We start from the raw sequence: 18,980 nt of genomic DNA, 5'->3' as shown, positions 1-18,980 counted from the left end.
ACTTCTTCGCTTATTTGTTAAATATATACCCACTTTTTTTTTACCTGCAAACAACCTAACGCTCCAACAGACTCAATCTTCTTTGCACTCTATGGCGCGACAATGCAGTGAGCTTTGGACTGTTCTTGGCGTGCAGCTTGTCTCGCCCATGAGTTGCCAGATGGCATCCCTCAGCAGGCCTCAGTCTAGCGTCAGTCAGTGTCCACTAACATTTGGAAAGAACCTAACAATCTATTTCATCTTCCAAGTGCTTTCCAGTGGAGAAATTTCTTTGGGAGTGCATCTGGTGGCATTCACCTCAACTGCCCTAAATGCCAAAAATCTTTGTTTGCGGCGAGGTATCTTGAAAAAGACAATCAGCCCCGCTGACAAAGTCTTGTGAACGTCTCATATTAGGTACTCAATTTTCTTAACAACAATGCCAGCCACGCGTTCACTGTTTTATAACCATGACACGAATACCCACGATTGACGCTTTTTTGGTTGATAAACCCTTGATTACGCAACCTTAAGAGTAAACGGACGTTAATGCGGTGTTGCAAAATGTCTTTGAGTGAATACGTAACTAAAGTCAAGCTAGGATAACCACTACAAAATCTGGGAGCGGGATAAAAACTTCGCTCAGTTGAGTGGGCGCCATTTTATACAGTAAATGCTCTAAAAGAATGCCTAATTTAGTTGGGTCATGTCTCAGCAAACTTTTTAAATCGTTTAGCAAATGGCTTTGAAGTGTATATATCTTACTTCCTCTACCCAATCCGGTAATGAACGTCCCCACAAACAAATCTGTAGTGTGGCCCAGTTTTGCAAACTTCCTATGTAGTTGCCTCGTATAATTTCCATTTATCCAAAGATATCGAATTCAATAAGGCTTTCACCTTATGCCTTAAATTACATTTTGCTTTTCGGTTATGCTGGCTCAGCTGTTTCGTTTTATAACTTGGTCAGTCTTTTGGGATTCAGACTCCTCTGCCTCTACTTGATTTTGGTTTTCGGCGACCTACTTTGCTTCTTACTCCAATTGAATGTTAGATAGAAGACTGAAATAATGTAATTTAATCAAAGAATTCCCAACTCTAAGTAGTGTTTTTGTCGCGATCAAATTCAAATTCAAATTCAAACGAAAACCCACATTTCTAAATTTCTTTTTCCTGTAGGTATTGAGCACACATTTTGGAAAAAGCTGTAATTGCACAATTGTAAGGGTTACGTGCTCTGTGTGGGCAAACACGGAAAGACCTTGCAATAAATTGATATTGCACGATGAATCAAAAACGGTTTCAACTTACGTGTTGTTACCTAACTCCAGCGCGGAAATCCCACGTTTAGTTTGAGTAAATAAAGTTCTCAAAATGCTTCAAGAATTTATTATCACCTTAAACTATTCGTTTTATGACTGCGTGGCTGAAAAAGACAAAACAGACATTCACTGACTATCCCACCTTATCCTATAACACGCCCGCTTAAATATATGACCAAATGAAAGGAAAATATTCAATACAAAATTGAAGCTTCCAGAACTCGGTTTGGCTTGACTTGTACATAAGCAGCTCATTACGTAACAAATTGCCTGGCGTTTGGGACACGATGACATATTCCTTTTGGCGTATTGTTGAATGATTTGACACTGCTTGCACGTACAATTTAGTTTCACTTACGTTAGTGTTACGTAAGTACACGTTTAATAGTCCGAATTGAAGAGGCAAGTAACATCTCTCCTCTTGTGCCAGTGGCACTGAAGAAGTTAGAAAAATGTCAATTGGTGTACCCACGTTAGTATGCATGGGTTGGGACACTCAATAAAGTTTCATCATCCATCAACATCATTCCCTATTGTATGAATCAAGTCGTTCTTCCTAGAAAGTTGGCACGCACTGTAACCGGCTGTTTGTGTGGGAAAATTATTGCAAACGTTTATGATGTAACAACGCGCAGTTTGACCGAACAGCAATTGTCGTTCCGTTTAACCACGCTGTCCTTCCGTTGCGCTTTGCAGATAGCAAGGTCATCAATCCTGAAACTGTGAAGCAGCCATTTGCCGACATAGATCGAGATACCTAACGGTGGAAATTCACGGGGAAAAAGGTGTTTCATTTTCTGTAGATCGATCTTCGTTGTCAATGTAGACGGGGGTGTAGCTGCCAAAATTAGCCTTAAAAGGCCGGTACTGTCTCGCTTTGCAATTCTTGAAGTTTGAGCTTGGAATCCGTTCAGTCCTTCAGTGAAACTTTCCTCGAGCAACGGCAAAGTTGAGGTAAGCAGTTGCAACTATATTTCAAAAAAAGATGTTATTTCTTTGATCTTTCTGAATGTGATTCTGAGGAGGCGCACTTACAGATTAGTAGCAGTTGCACTTGTTGATTTTCTGAGCACCAGTCTTTGAAGAAAATAGTAGAAAAGTATATTCATGTGGAGCCAATTAAGCTAGAAAACAAAAACGTATGGGAAATGCTTTACCACCAGACACAAAATCGAAACTGTCGTTTGGTATCATTTTCGTGTAAAGGGAATTTTGGATTTCACTTTTTTTTTGGCACCCGTACATAAAGAAGAATCTCACGTGTACTCAGTGCTTCCGTTGCAGTAGAACACGTGTCGTCGTCGCTTATGATACTTCCGCTTCTTCTCGGGAAAAGAGTAATTATGTTATAATAAAAATGAATCTGTGCTTTTTACATAGAAAAATGGCACTATTTTTGGACTTGATATCAGTTTCAAATCCCCAACAAAGCATCAAGCTGTGATGGATTGTAAACATTAAAAGTCACAAAGAGGAGAGCCTTAAAATCTTAAGCATTTTTATTTCTAATGATATATTTTTTTGTAATTTAAGAAAAAATGAAACTGTGAAGCTACTGTTGTTCGATTGCATTTCCTTATTTTCACGAACTCATGGTTGAAATATAAAAGCAGAGGGGAGCTCCTTGGTTAAGTGTGGCAGCAGGAACGTCAGCTATAAATGAACAATACTATTTAAATTGTTTACGTAATAATGTAGCATTATTTTTGTTCTTTTTTCAACAGATTTTATTTCGACTACCAGCCCTTTAAAAAGCAAATAAACTAGTTGCCGCTTTTTTCCAGCTCTGTTACTTATTAAAGTATTAACCGTAAATGAAACTAAGGCTAAAGCTAAAACATCACGTGTAAACAGCTAAACGCTGCTCAAGTGCACGTGTAATGAGACCCTGTCTGAAAACTAAAAAAATCGCGTGGGTATCGCGGTAGGCCGTGACGCGAGAGGGAATCTTGCATAAAATAAGATTTAACCGGTTTAATTTAATTAATTAAACAATTTGAAAATTCATTGGGTGATGAGATTTTAATGGAAACGACACATGCAAATAAGTTCCTGCTGATGTTTAAAAGGCTCTTAATGGACAATCTCTGGTAAAAGGGAATATAGGCAAGAAAGTGGTCAGGAACATCATACGATCGCTCAATACCTCTCGTCTTCTTGTTTTTACAAATATAAAACTCACAACAACATAAAAACCTAAAAGCATAAAAGGCATCCATTTGGAATCGAGAGTGGCCAAGAACGCAGCAGATTTATCAATAACACATCGTGGATAACACTCGGTCAAGCTCGTCAGACATGGATTCCATTAACAAGTGGAACACGATCTTCATGGGAATCGAGTTCGTGGTGTGTTTCTTGGGGATCGTGTTCAATGGTTTAGTCATTTTTACAATTTATAAGAACTTCAATCACCTCTCAGCACCCAGTTATTTCATTCTCAGTATTGCGGTGAGTGATTTCCTGTCTTGCTCCATAGCTGTTCCATTTTCGATCGCACGGCACTTCAACAAGGAATGGCCGTTTGGTACGACTGGATGCAAGGCACACGCCTTCATGATATTTCTATTCGCTCTCGTCTCCATCACTCAAATGGCTACCATTTCGGCAGGAAAGTATTTGAATATAACGAGATCTCTTTACAGGGATTCCTATTTCGACAAGAGACAGATAATGTTGATAATCTTGGGCTCTTGGATCTACTCACTGGTCTTCAGCGCTGCTCCTTTGTTAGGCTGGTCAAGATATGGACTGGAGGGAACCAACGCTACCTGCTCACTTCAATGGCAGTCTTCTCTAGCAGGCGATAAGGCATATTTTGTGGTTGTGTTTTTCGCTTGCTATTTATTACCAATCACTGTGATTACATTTTGCTACTACAAGATCCATAACATTTCCAAAGGCATCGTTCAGATCACTTCACAGTTGGGTCGTATAGCAATGTCGATGACACAAGCTCTTCTGAAGAAGCATCGCAAATCCGCAATGTACTATTTAACAATCATAGTCGCATTTGTGGTCTCGTGGTCTCCCTATGCCGTCGTTTCTTTCCTTATTGTTTTAGAAAGAAAGGTAAATCCTATTGCGCTCAGCGCGTCTAGCGTGTTTGCTAAAACCTCGTTTTTCCTCAACCCAATTCTCTATGCTATTTTTTCCCGCAAGTTTCGGCGACGTTTGGTCCTTGCGGTCCCCATAACCAGGCCAAATCGTTTGGTGAGACCATTTACTTTACCTTCGCAATCGGGAGGTTTAGCCCTATGAAAAGACCCCATTGCCTTATTTACCGCATGTCGTGAATTCTGCGTAAACATAGATCCAAGATTTTAAATCGGCTTTAAGGTCTCCTTTTTCAAACTGGGATTGATGACAAAAAGTTGAATTCAGTGCCCGGTTGGAGTGGGTGATCACCAGCGTAAAACAGAAGGGAAGAAACAGAGTGCAAATGTGTCGCAACGGGGTTCGCCATAGGCATCGCTTACGACTCAGCACTTGCTTTTGATGAGGGTTTACACCGTACCAATGAGACCGAAAGAAAATTCTTTCACATTCGGAATGGTAGATGGTTGCTGATTCAAAAGCTAGATGTGCTCTCCTAAGAAGTTTTAACACCATTTACATTCTATTGCATTTATGAAAAGGAAGAAGAACAACAGCAAATTTGCTAAGCTTCGCCATGGGTCCATGTCAATTAATGGAGATTTCTCCACGATCTTTTCAAGCGACATGTCATGCAGAATGACTTTGGTGATTGCAAAAATGCAATTTGTTGAATAAGAATATCTACAATCTGATATTTAGAAATCTAGAAGTACTAATAACTCTACGAATATCTGAAGGGTTCAACGCTTACTACAATGATATTGATAAAGCTTCTGTAGACAAGAGTTAAGCAAAATACTGTTACGTTTGCCAAAAAGGTCCCACTGTTACTCTTATTATGAGTAGGATTAGGAAACGATGTCTCTTGGTAGAATTATATCATAATTTATCGTAATAATAAAACACTGTCTCTGCAAAATCAAGGTAACCTTAGGATGTTCTCATCTGAAAGGAAACTTTCTCACCCCCTCCCCCTCACTCGTTATTCAACCTCTCTCCTACTCCGTTACACGCTATTAATTTTCGTCTCTCCCCAAGCCTCTGCCGAGATTTAATTCCAAGAGGGCGCTCGCATGATCAGCGTTCGCAGTTGCTAAATTACAACTGTATTGCAGGATGTCGAGAATCCCGCTTTTTGACATCTCTCCGTTTCCCGTAAAGTTCCCGCCCCCTCTACTCCCAGGTTCCCGCCTTTGTTCCCGCCCCCCGGTTCTCTTACACCGAAGCCGAAGGCGCGAGAAGGCGCGAACTGAACATTGACGTGAACGATCTGGGTACAAGTTTCTACTCTCGACTAAGAGAGGAAACATGGCGGTTCGTACACGACTGTTTTGAAACAATTTGCGTCCTTCTGACGGAGATGCAAAGAGCAGAAGGTGACAAGCAGACTGTTGACTTGTTAGCTGGTTAGTATGACTCCTTTGCTATTAAGAAAATGAGATGAATGTATTGAAATGATCGCATGTCTTGATTGTGAAAAGTTGACTTCCATGTTCACCGGCACTGGTAGAACCTGTACTTGTAGAATCACAGTGTTGGAACCTCGTCGACAAAAAATGTGCTTAAAGTGTTACGGTTGTGAAGCAATGCTGAGCTAAAGAAGCCAGAAATTAGAGAATTGATACTCAAAGGTAAATTTAATTGTTGGAATAACCTTAACAGCACCCACCCCAGGAATTTTATTAAACGTCAAGCTTAGTTAAACTTAGTTTTAGCTTAGAAACGCTTAGCTCAGTGCTTTTTTGATTTCTGTTTTTGACAGTTTCAGGTGGTGTGCTGTGTGAGTTCTTAGAAGTAGCATTTCACCTTATTTTATATGTGAGGGAAGTGTATCCTCCTGTGGTGTTTGAGAGAAGAAAAAAGTATAATGTCCCAGTGCAGGTATATGTAAGCTTAGAAAGTTTTTAAAACCAAAACATCGTTGTCAACAGTTATGATGTCACGAGGATCATTAATCTATTTCAGGATTTTAATGGTCCTGAAAGTTCAAGTTATCATTTTGAAATGTTGCACTCTTCATTTTTTTCTCAAGCATCTGAGCGGGCCAGAATCCTAAATTCTTGAATTTGATTGGCCAATCATACACATGTGACTGGTCCAGCTTTTTATGATACGGCCCATGGGCCGGATTTTTTTCCCCGCTGCCTAAATTTCGTTCCTAAAAGTTAGCGGCAATCCTCAATCTTTTGCCTTTTTTTACACATCCATCGATGATTAGTCAATGTCACTTTATCTCTGTTCACTTTAAAATGGCAAGGAAAGTCACTGTAAGTAAATTCAATTGAGTGTTTTAAAGTTGTGAGATTTTGCTTGGTTTGTAGCTTGGCACTGTAATGGAACGTAATCCTGTGTTTCTCTCGCTGTAAAATTTGAGTCAATTTCAGTCGAGTTTACCTCTCTGATCGTTGCTGTATTTAGGAGAATTTCTGTGGAATACACTTCACGAATTTCTTTGCTTTCTGTTATTCAATTTATGGTAGAAAAGTCTGATATCAAGTGTTTTAAAAGCAACAACAGACAGAAATTGTTTTTGTAGTAAAACTTCAAACTTCGCACAAAATTTCACACCGCAAAAACAAATTTAAAGAACGTAACTGGTGAAATAAATGCAACTAACATAAAGTAGTTCGCAAAAAATCTGTTCTTCAATACATCTTTCTTTGTCTACTATCTGAGTCACTCGCTCGTTGCCAAAATGTTTTACAAATCGTTAGTAGACGGCGCGCAAGCTGATTCAATGACAAGAGCTTTGTAAACAAACCCATTTGTAATCTGTAAAACCAATTTACTGCAGGAAAAAAAATAAACATGTTATTTGCCGGCTTAGGGTCAGTCCGTATAGTGAAAAACTGTGACCTTTGGGCTTGAAAATGCTGCCCTTGGCCTGTGGCCTCGGGCAGCATTTTCAAGCCCTCAGTCACAGTTTTTCACTATACAGACCTCCCAGCCAGCAAATAACATATATATATATGTGCGAACTTGCACAGTGAAACCAGAAAATTATAAAACTACAAAAAAAAAAAAAAAAAAAAAAATACATGAAAGTTTACAGATCGGATTACAGCAGACATGCATGCTCAAGGAAAGGTGTGACTGAGTTTCTCAAACCCTGACCCTGTTGAAGAAACAAATATCTGATATCTTTTCTGCCCTATTTAAGGCTCAATTCCTTTTTTTGTGATCCTGCTTAAATCCAAAATCCCAACTAACTAAATGGTTAAATTTCTGTTATTTGATTTCTTTCTGATTTGATCTCTTAAAGCTTCACTTTTCTTACCACCTGTCTTCATTCATAACATGCAAAATCTTGATATACTGTAGCTAATCTAAGCAGTATGCTGGATGTGTGTTCATTCAAAAGTGGTAGATGGCCTCTCTTAGTCCAGCAATTAATTAATTAATTAATTAATTAATTATTAGATTAAGCACTTTCAGGACTTGTGTTTCCAAGGTTATGGGTTCAAATCTTGCTTACACAGTGGAACCCTGCCTTACAGCCACCCCGTTAATACAGCCATCTCCTTATTACAGCCACTATATTCTAGCCCCAGCAAAACCTCAGTCAGTCATTTTCCTATTTTAAGAATCCCTTTATTAATGGCCGCTCCCTTTATAAGGCCTGATTTTTGTAGCCTGTTGGTGACTGGATTAAGAGGGTTCCCCTGTATTATTTATTCCAGGCTTCCAACATGATAAAAATAAAATTATTTGTCCTTCTTTCTTGTTTCACCAACAAGCTGAGCATTTTGTTCTCTTTATTTATTTATCATTGTGCAAAACAATTTTGATATTAGTTTTGTAATCTAGCAGCATATATAGGACATGTGTCAGTATAAACCAAATAAATGACCATGAGTGTCTCTAGCTCCAGGGATTTCATTAACGTTTTCAGCAAAAGGGTAACTGGTTTTCACAGATAGACCAAACATTTTGAACTGAACATCTTATTCTTAATAAGAAAAGCTTTTCTCTAGATGGTCAAACCAGGCAGCGAAACCATCCTCACACAAGACAGTCAGCATCTCAGTTTGCCGAATTGCGTTCGTTTCCCCCAAAAGCCAGTTCACCCAGACCGTAAGTTTGTTTGCTCAGACTGTTAGCTCCATGGTTAAATGAGAAATAAACATGTTTTGTGAAGTTTGGTTTCATAACACCCACAGTGTTGACTTTTTCGCTCATTTGGTTAAAAGAAAGAATTAAACACATCCTTCTTTGAACTTTTAGTCCAGGAGAACAGACTTACGGTCCTGGCAAACTGACAACGTGCAAACTGGCTATCAAGCAAAATGACCAGTTACCAATTTACCTGTTGCTCAGCTGTTAATGAAACCCTTGCAGTTCAGTGGATATGGCATCTGTCCATTGTTTGGGAGGTGATGGGTTTGGATTTTTTTTTTTCTTGTGGCATGCTACATGTAAATATGACATCTTACTAAATTACTTCACTACCAAACTTCAAATTAATTTTTTAACATAATTCATCATTTACCACCATACAGTTTTATTATTTGTGCTTGATGTCATTGTCAGAGTCAGTGCCAATGTGATACACAGTAAGATCATCCAAATAACACAACCTGAGTCAAAAGCCTATGGGCTGGTAACTTTGTTCACCAGTTGATACTACTACAACACTCTACCTACTACAAGACTGAAGATACTTTGTAAATAATGCTGCACCCTGCATTTCCATCAGGGTGAATGTTTTTGTTTGTCCATTATTAACTACTGGTAACTCTTTTACTTTTATAGATGTGTTGTCACCCAGATCTCAACCAGTATATCTTAGATGTACTTCAGACAGCTAAACCCTTACTAGAAAAGGTGCTTGTAATACTAGATATTGATAAGTTTTATTTTACCTCAGAACAAGTGTGCATGTACATGTACTTATTTGTCGCAAAGTTATTTGAACTAGTAAATTGCACTACCTACCCCTGTAAAACTGCAAACATGTACATGGATGCATATTATGAGAAGTACTAATTAGATACTCTTCCAAATTTTATTGTAATCTTATAGGGTGAAGTTCAGAGAGTAGTCCTGGTGGTTTCCAATAAAGTGAGTCAATTTTAACACATATACTGTATACCAGTGTGTGATTTGATCTTCAGGGGTGCAAAATTTGTAACTATTTTATTGTGAAAAGTAAGAATTTTTAGGTAGTTCGTCACTTTGAAAACCATAAGTGTGTAGCATAAGTTACAATATGCCTGAAATGTTTTTTCCTTTGTATTGGACCCCACATAATTACCCACTTTATTGTAATAATTAATATATAGATTTAGCCAAGCTTAAAATTGAAGCTCCTACAGTGAATTAATAACCTGGTTTGTGCCTGCACCTCAATCGAAAAACAGTTCCTTTTCAGCAATCAACTTCAAAAAAAAAAAAAACATGTGACCTTGAAGAGGTCTAAACCTGAACCTGTGTTATGGCCATGTGATATCGGTCAGCAGATACCTGGTTTTGACAAGTGTCAATTGACTGTAATATGGATGTCCAATATCAAAGATGTACTCTGTAAACCATGGCTGTGTGCCTTGGTCGACTTATTGGCTAGAGTATGGCCACCATAAACTTTGTGCAACGTCATGTTGCCACTAGCCATGTTTACCAGAAAAAAAAAACAAAACAAAAACAAAACAAAAGGGTTGCATGGTTTTCTATTTCTATGTATGTGGTTTGGTTCCTATAGTTATGGTGCTCCACTTGGTGGCCCTTTGGGCTGATGGAGCTCCACTATTATTGTAATAATTTACCTTGGTAGGTGTTGTGGCCTAAAGGTCAGCACATTAGTTGGACTCCATCTTGAGCAGTCTGGCCTCAAGTAGTGGCCGAGAACATTGTGTAAACACATACATGTAGTCTTCATGTCCACAGAAATGTACTTAGGGAATAAAATGATATTTTTTTACAGTATTGAAAAAGGTAGATTATTCTGTAGCCCTTGATAGGGAATACTATAAGTGTGATGTTATTTTTTTTCTCTCTCAGAAATTTATTCCTATTGAGAGATTTGTTTTTGAGATTGGTAACCCAGAAGAATTGTCAGCAACAGGAAGGTTAGGGATGGCATGCCAGAAATTGTTTAGGATACCTGCATTAAGTTGTACTTGTAATCCTGTAATTTAAAGTCATGCAAGTGAGCCTTCCCCTCTCATTGAGCAAATTTAAATGCTTTTAAATGCCAGTAAAACAATAGTTATTGTTAGAAATTATTTCAAGAACTTACTTAGACAGGTGATTGTAAGGTAATTAGTCTTGATAGTTCTTGGACGTTATCAATTCCTCAAAGCTCACGGTTTTTCCTTGAGCTACCCTCTCAGAAAACTGTTCGCTTCTCGGAACAGATGATGTCTGGGGACAAATGGCTGAGCATTTTTTCATGCCAAATGGGGGCTATTGTATATTTACGGGTAACAGCCCTGACCTTTAGATTTCAATATTTCCAGCTTCCTAACTACTCATTCACATCGGCATGTATTGTACATGTAGTTTTTTGTTTTTTTTTGACAAATTACACTCTGTGGAAAAATGTATGTCAATGTTTACAGCAGTCTTATTCAAAATAGACCTCGCTAGTCTTGTTGTCACTAGTGAACCTCTTCTTTAACACCGATTTTCTAAGTGTGTAAACATGTGCAGTTGAACCCCAATATTTCGAACTTTCAGGGGAAACAAAAAATAGTTGGAAAATTGCAGGGGTTTGAAATACCCGATAGTAAATGACTGAAGGGCAATTCGAAGGGAAATGGTTTTGAGTTTGAAATAACAGGGAATTCAAAATAACCGAGTTTGAATTAGTGGGGTCCAACTGCATTACTAGATGACTTTTGTGGAAGTGTAAAAATTATTTTCTTGTTGTACAGTACCGCTCAAAAGTAAATAAATAAGTCTCATTTCTCGCGAGACGAGATTCTCGTCTCGAGAGACAAGAGTCTTACCTTGCGAGACGAGAGACTCGTCTCGAGAGACGATAGTCTTGTCTCGAGAGACGATAGTCTTGTCTCGAGAGATGATAGTCTCGTCTCGCGAGACGAGAATCGCGTCTCGCGAGAGGGTGGTAACTTGCTTTTGAGCGGTACAATACAAAAGAATCTCGATCAAGTCTAGAATGTTGCGAGGTCTTAATAAGGCCTTTGTGAAGTAATAAATATGTTATATATAGTGGAATTATCTTCTAATGGTTGGGTACAATTTTCTTTTCTTTGCTTTAGTGAAGACAATTTTTTGTTACACACAGAGAAAACCCTTAGAGGATTCTTGCTCAAGATTAATGCGTGTGATGCCTTGTTAGAACCAATTCCTCCAGGTAAATACAAGCCCTATCAGATTTCTTTAAATATACATTTTACTGTGGGACAATTTTCCCTGTTAACTAATATATCAAGAGTTCCACAAGGCCGGAATAACAGTCATGCTGATGGACAATGTACGTTTATTTCAAGCTTTGTAGAGATAAACAACAGGGGTGCTGTTATCTGAACATCTTGCATTGCTTATTTTTTGACAGGATGTACGTTCTCCATTCTTGTATATACTAAAGAATCGTCGTTCCTAAAACTTCAGGAGGACCGCAAGGTTCAGGTGTGTTGAGAACTTTGATTGCAACACTCTAACTGTGAATTAACAACATGCCTAAAAATCATCAACAACAACTACAACAACAACAACAACAGCATAAACAGCAACTACAACCACCACCACAACAAACAGAATCAGAAACGTTCCAGGGGATTTAGAGACGCTACTGAAAGTATCGTCCCCTTTTAAAGAGGACGAAGGCAAGGGAATCTGTGAGAATCTTGAGCCTGTTTCACAATCAAGATTTAAAGTAGTATAAAATTAGATCAATCTGTTCTATGTGACGTTGCTTGTGTTAGCAGTTGATAACAATTACGAGGAGAAAAAAAATCATTCCTTCTTTCTCGTTGTGACGTTTACTGGTCGATGTGGAGAATGCCGTCTGACCCCTTCCTAACGCAGAGACCACTACGTACGTGTACACGTAAAAATGTTGTTGTTGGATGTTTAAAGTGGTCGATGCGCTTACTAACTAGCTAGTTCACAGGCATGTCACTTTAAATACTGAGAGAAGAAATATTTCAAAATAGACATTACAGACTTAAATATCCCAACTGGAGGGAGGCAGACCAGTTGGCTATGTACAAGCATGACCGACGAGTTGAGCTAAGGTTTTTCGAGAAACCACTCCAGCTTAGTGGTCAGAGCGGAACCCGCAACCTCCGGATTTCAAGTCCGGCGCCCTAACCACTCGGCCACGCTGCCCCCACGCTAAACTTTACAATTAGCAAATGAAATCTTGAATGCATAACTTTTTTCCTGTGTGAGATAAAACTAACAGAAGGAAAAATCCTTCTACCAATGAGGATACTTGAAATAATAATAATAGAAAAGATTAAGATGTACTTTATGCGTTGGTAATAACTGTGGAAGAAAAGCTATATACCCGGGGGGGGGGGGAACTCCCCTATTAAAAGTTCGGGGATGCTCGTCGTCTCGTTTAAGGGTATAAATCATGGTTTTTGGTCTCATTAAGGGTGTTCATGACGAAACGCTACTAGTTTTAGCTTTCAAAGTATCTTTAAGGGTGCACTTACAGAAATTACAGTAAAAAACGCTCTTATTTCCGTTTTTAGGTTCGATTTCAGTCGGTCTCTGGAGCCCCGTCTGCAAGCGCGGGCTCCTTTCCCGAACAGTGGCCGATGATGGAGCCTGTTCTGTTTTAAGTGGTATCTTTTAGCGGTCAAATAAAACTCGAGTCACACCCAGATTGGTCTTCGTTTATGGGTTTAGTTCAAATTTTCCGACGAGCATCTCCGAACTTTCATGAGGGAGTTCCCCCCCCCCCTCTCTTTCTGGGCCATATACACATGAATTATAATTCTATCAAGCTAGTAGCACCTTTGTTGCTGTTATAGGAGTTTCCTTGGGTTCAAGCAGATGAAGGAACTACTTTAAAGGAATCCATTATGATACCTCTTAAGTCAACCACTGCCGGTATTCTAAAGGTAATACAGTATTCACTTTTCTATTTCTACTGTACTGCCAGATGCGGAAAGGGTGACCAGGGTTCCGGTTTCATGTCTCCCATTCTCTTAGTCTGATGTTTCAGGGCTCTTTTTTCGTAAATGGGCCTTGACCAAACTCCTGACTCGATTTTATGTTTTCTTAGATGCAGCTGTTTGTCGAAGAATGTGCTAACAAGATGGAGAAAAGTAGGGAAACAGTGGAAAGCCAGCAGTGTTAGCTGTTTAGACAGTGTTGAGGAAGCCTAAGTATAATATAATGAAGGGAAGATAAAACAGTCATGGTTAAACAGTATGATGAGGCTTTGTGTACAGTACCAAGAAAAAGACGGTGAAGGTATTGCGTTGGCTGGTTTTTAGGACTTCATATTTCGTCTCGTTCAATCGTTTCGGGTCACTTAGTCCAAGGCGAAGAGCGTGGTCCGGGCCATTCGTCTCGGATACACCACCGAAAACAATTTACTGTGAAGGCCTGGGAGAAAGCCGTACAGGAACTAGGCGAGTTGTTGAGCCAATATTTGTTTAGCGTGTTCTTTTTTCATATTTTTTGAAATCGCTGAGTCGAAAAAAGGAGCAAATTATGAAAGATTTTCTACATCGCTTTGTTAAGTTGATGTCGGAAGTTACATGTACGTAAAATCCTCGTTTTTTTTAAGTCTTAAGTAACAACCCAATGCTTAGTTCAAATGGATCAAAACATTCTTGGTTTGGCTATGCAAAATATTAGCGAACAAACTGAGCACAATAGCGTTCATTTGAATGGTCACAAATTAGAGTTTTATCCAGAATCCCAAAGGGTAAAATCTCTTTCATTTTACCGCGTAATATAACAGCATGCTACATTGAAGTACTGCTTAAGAACCCTCGTTTGAGAAGTCACTCATTTGGGTTTTATCCACAGACATAAAAGTCATAACCACTGTATGGTCCTATCGAATCTTTGCTTACGTCGTCGTTTACATTTTTCCTCATTAGCACACGACTTCGCACAGAGAAAGCATCACGCTAGACGCGAATTGACTTCAAAATTTTAACGAGCTGGTAAAACTTAGTAATTGGTGGAATTTTGGCTCTTTGGGTGTAATATTCGAGGAGAAAATGGCTTTCAACAAGTGCAAAATTTCTGGGTGGCCAAAGCGCTAATTCTTTGTACAATTTTGCGTTTTTGAACCCGCGTCGCATAAAAAGTATTTAATACATGGGCTCAAATTCCATGGGACAGTTAATCGTGCTGTGCCCTTTCGATATTCAGAACTAATGTTTTTGTAGCTCCATCAGAAACTGTATCGCTGATTCTTATGAGGCAGATACTGTAAACAGAGATTTTACTATAAATGATAATAATAATAATCAGTACCTCACGGAATTACTCATCAGTTGACTGATGTCCACTCCCACCAATGATATACTTTCAAATGAAAAAAAAAAAAAAAAAATACAACGTAAACTCATTTTCTGCTGAAAACTAAACAGTACAGCGCGAAAATACCGTTTACGTAGCCTGTTTTTAAAAAAATTGCTTCACACTGGGGATTCATCCTCATACACAACTCAGTTTTCATGTACAGTACTGCTTAAAAAAATGTACCGCTTGAAAGTATACATCCTGCTTAAAAGCTGTTGTTACACACTGAGTTTTTTATTATCCTCAGACGTAGAAGCTATCATTTATTATAATCCTACTGCGTCATTTCGCAATAGAGATGAAAGGGAGTACAAGAGGAAGTAGACAAAGAACTTGAGTTTCAGCATCGGTGCTGGTACTCTTTAAATCTTTGGGTAGGGGTTTGCCGCCAACACATTGAAACCCTTTCCCTATACTAGACCATGATCAGCTTGATTTTGTAACGCTGTTCCAGACTAGGCAACAAAAATCCCTACCCTCTCACAGACTAGCTATTTCCATGCAGAACCTTTATGACTTTCGTAGTACAACATATGCTAACTTAACAAATATCTTACCAAAGTCTCTTCCGAATTTCGATTTATTTTATAGAACCCCGGGTAAAACACCCTGTTCTAGACTAAATTATATTTACACTGGCCACTTTTCCGGTAAATTATACCTTATTCTAGACCAAAATTGTTTGATTACTGTACCCTATCCCAAACTGAACCGCCTGAAAACCGTTCCCTTCACAGCGGCACATACCCATTTAGCATATATATGGAGTACACCTGCCCCCGGCCGGGGAATTCAGCCGCTGTATTTACTTTTACTCCTTGCCAACAACTTTTAAACTTCGCGCGCTTTCCTTGTAAATATTTTACGCACAGTAAGCGAGAGAAGTTTGGCTGATGTTTTCTTGTGTCCTTTTGATGGCTGGTTGTGTAGATTGGATTGCTATGAGGGCTAAGAGCCTCGACAGAGAAGATAGTTGTCGACTGAAAGGTTAGGAAAACTATTGGTACTCGTTAGAGCTTTTCTTCGTGCGAGAGTCCAACTCAAACGAAATTTATTCCACTTTGCTGCTCCTTATTTCTGCTTTGTTGGGTTTCGCTTTGCTGATAATTTAACCCTCGGACAAGAAATTCAAGAGCTAGCAAAGTACAGTAAAGTCAGGCTGGCAGTTTTCTTGGGTTTCCATTAACAATGTAGCTAGATTTTGCCTCCCCCTCCCCTCCCTTTGCATGAGATGCTAACCCATCGCAAGCTTACCTCTCTGTATATGGGTAATTCAATCATCCATATACAGACACGTAGAGAGAGGCACTACGAATTTTTGGTGTCTTACCCAAGAAAATTTTTTTTTTTTTATTGGAAGACTCATGTACTTTACAATGCTAACATTACTTACAATATTAATATTTTTTAAAAAGTTAATTTCTACATAGCATATATTACGTTACAAATACACAATACTAACATTAAAAAGCTTACAATTTACAACACAGTACTAACATCGACTCAACTTGATACAGTACTAGTTTATGATTATCGCTTACTAAATGTTATTTTACCTACTTACAGTGCATCATATTGCTTGCTTACAAACATTACTTACTACATATGACATTAACCACTTACAAGACGTTGCGTACAATTACTGAATTACTTGCAATATGCTAAATTACTTGCAGTATGCTAAATTACTTGTAATATGTTAAATTACTTGCAATATGCTAAATTACTTACGTACATCACTTACAATACATCACATTATTTCATTTGCAACCTATTTAACAAATGGTAAACGCCATAGCGTGCACTATTGAGTTATGGATGCACGCGGGAGGTTGCTAAGTACGAAAGAAGCGTAAGAGTCGCACGAGGCGATCGCCTCGTGCGACTCTAGCTTCTTGAGTGCTTAGCAAACCTCCCAAGTGCATCCATAACTCAATAGTGCACGCCATGGCGTTTACCATTTGTTTTATAACATAACATTGAGACATTGGAACAACAGAAGTCCTTTTATTGAGCTACATCACAAAAAAATGTTCGTGTAGTCTTACATGACAAGAGAAAACAAGCGCGGGAAAATTCATTCATGACAACCGACTGCACACCAGTAACTCGATAAAGTTTCATCTTCAGACAACTGTGAAGACAGTTTCGCATTTGTGGCAGAAGGACGTCGGTCATTACTTTGGAAACAATGTCTCAAAAGATTTGCTTTGTAAACATTAGCACACACGTCAGCAGCGTACACCCATGGGCAAATAGTAGACGCTAAATTAACCAATCAGAGCGCGCGCTTTGCAATAGTTATGTTATAATATGTTATATTACTTACGATACGTTATAAAATCTTACTTACCCGAATCACTTGCACTAGGTGGTAACATAATGACTGTAGCACGGTTATCTTTACATTCTCTAGAGCAACACGCACGCACGCATACAGTACAGATACACGACTAAAGCAAAGCAGCCCACGTTTCTTTAAATTGATCAAGTTCTTTGTTTTTAACAGCCAAAGTTCGAAGGATACAGAGTTTGTCTTTTAGGCGCAAAAGAAAACTATCAAAGTCTAAGCCTTTGTAACGCAGCTTTTAAGTAGTCCCATTCAGCTGTGTCAAACGCTATTGGGAAGTCTAAGAAAATGGCAATACCGGGTTTTTCCTCTTGCTTAGTGTGAAACATAACGTCTTGAATTAACCGAACATTCTCGCCTATGAAAAGACCTTTGATATGACCAGTTTGATTACGGTTGATGATTTTTAGAAGAACTTTGTCAAACCTTTTCGCAATTGATTTTGTCAGAATTTTATGATCGATATTAAGCAACGATATGGGTCTGAGATTTTCAAGCAGGCTTTTGTGCTTGTTATTCTTGGGAATTAACGATATGATCCCGCGCCTTTGGCTAATAGGAAGCATTCCGGATTTGAAGGCGTAGTTGAAGCTATCGATTATATCGGTATTGATTTCTGACCAAAAAAAATTGTAAAACTCCGCAGAAAGGCCATCTGTGCTAGGAGATTTAAAATTTTCAAATTCTTTTAGAGCTCTTAGGCATTCATTTTCGGAGACTATGCCTTCACATGATAATTTTTCTTCTTCGTTTAAAGAGGTAATGTTTTCAGTCTCAAAAAAGGTTGGATTAGACTGCGTGTGGGTTTCAGAGGAAATAATGGTCGTGGACAATACTCGTACCTGAACGTTTGATGTGGAGTCCGGCGCACCCGGACACCCAGGCCCACCGCCGCCTGGAATCCTCCAGAGGAAAAAGGATGGAGACTGGTACATTTACCCATAATTCTTAGCACACGAAAGCTTAACGCCCATAAAAACGTGCGGAAAGTTATAGAATCTTCAAATTAGCATACACAGTGCCGTTTAGCACAAGGACAAATATTGCAAAAATATGGCTTTCCTTGTACTTTATGGGCTGTGTAAGGCTCGCGTGGTAATCATCATCATCATCATCATCATCATCATCGAGCCAACGCGCATACTTGAAGCGAAAATATGATATTTTGCAATATTAGGGAGTAGTTGAGGGCGATAGAGTTAATTGAGCTACGGTTATCATGCCAACCGTATAAGATTACTTTTTCTGACAGAACTATATGTTGGTGAAAAGTTGTCTGCCACCAGCGAATAAAAAGGTCCCAAACTATCATGGACTCACAGCATGTGATCAGCAAGTGAGGCAATGGCTGGCTTTCTAAGTTACATAAAGGGCATTTATCGAGGTACGTCAAGCTGGCGCGAAACAAACTGGATTGCGTAGGTAAAATGCCGTGGATGATTTCAAGTTGAAACATTATGAGTTTTGCTTCTTTTAAGATACGAAATGGGAGCAAGTAAACATGAATGCTCTCATTAGTAAAACCGTGATTTAGAATTTTGGGTTCTGCTGTCGGTGGTAGGCACCTTTTTTCAAGTAGTTTTGAGTATGCTAATTTTGAGGAGAAATGTTTTGTAGGTGTTGCGGCTTCAGGTGCTTAACTGTTGGCGGGGGTGGCGGTATTGCGGAGAGATGATTTCCCTTTTTTTGGAATGGCATTTATGAGGCCATAGTATACTGTAAACGGGCATTTTACACGAAATTTTTCTTTAAACCCTGTTAGAGACAAAAAAT

The 18,980-nt window shown here is 38.9% G+C and overlaps 2 protein-coding genes across 3 annotated transcripts; both read left to right on the top strand.

Moving 5' to 3' along the window:
* Positions 1-3,598: 3,598 nt before the first annotated feature.
* Positions 3,599-4,960, top strand: LOC145498126 (melanopsin-A-like). Its single transcript, XM_081478007.1, has one exon. The coding sequence runs from the start codon at positions 3,599-3,601 to the stop codon at positions 4,559-4,561; it is 963 nt and encodes a 320-aa protein (XP_081334133.1). The 3' UTR covers positions 4,562-4,960.
* Positions 4,961-5,184: 224 nt separating this feature from the next.
* LOC145498770 (mitotic spindle assembly checkpoint protein MAD2B-like) lies at positions 5,185-17,551 on the top strand. 2 transcript variants are annotated; one of them, XM_081478696.1, is made up of 9 exons: positions 5,185-5,805; positions 6,162-6,280; positions 9,152-9,223; positions 9,422-9,460; positions 10,397-10,464; positions 11,620-11,714; positions 11,916-11,989; positions 13,345-13,434; positions 13,599-17,522. In XM_081478696.1, exons 1-9 carry the CDS (start codon positions 5,760-5,762, stop codon positions 13,671-13,673), a joined length of 678 nt encoding a protein of 225 aa, XP_081334822.1. In that variant the 5' UTR covers positions 5,185-5,759; the 3' UTR covers positions 13,674-17,522. The 2 variants fall into 2 exon arrangements, with proteins under 2 accessions (XP_081334822.1, XP_081334824.1); XM_081478698.1 differs by lacking the exons at positions 5,185-5,805; positions 6,162-6,280 and adding an exon at positions 6,297-8,772 and having other exon boundaries at positions 13,599-17,551.
* Positions 17,552-18,980: the final 1,429 nt, after the last annotated feature.

Source organism: Orbicella franksi, chromosome 9 (genome assembly GCF_964199315.1).
Source record: "Orbicella franksi chromosome 9, jaOrbFran1.1, whole genome shotgun sequence".
NCBI lineage: Eukaryota > Metazoa > Cnidaria > Anthozoa > Scleractinia > Merulinidae > Orbicella > Orbicella franksi.
This window is presented reverse-complemented; position numbering and strand designations above follow the sequence as displayed.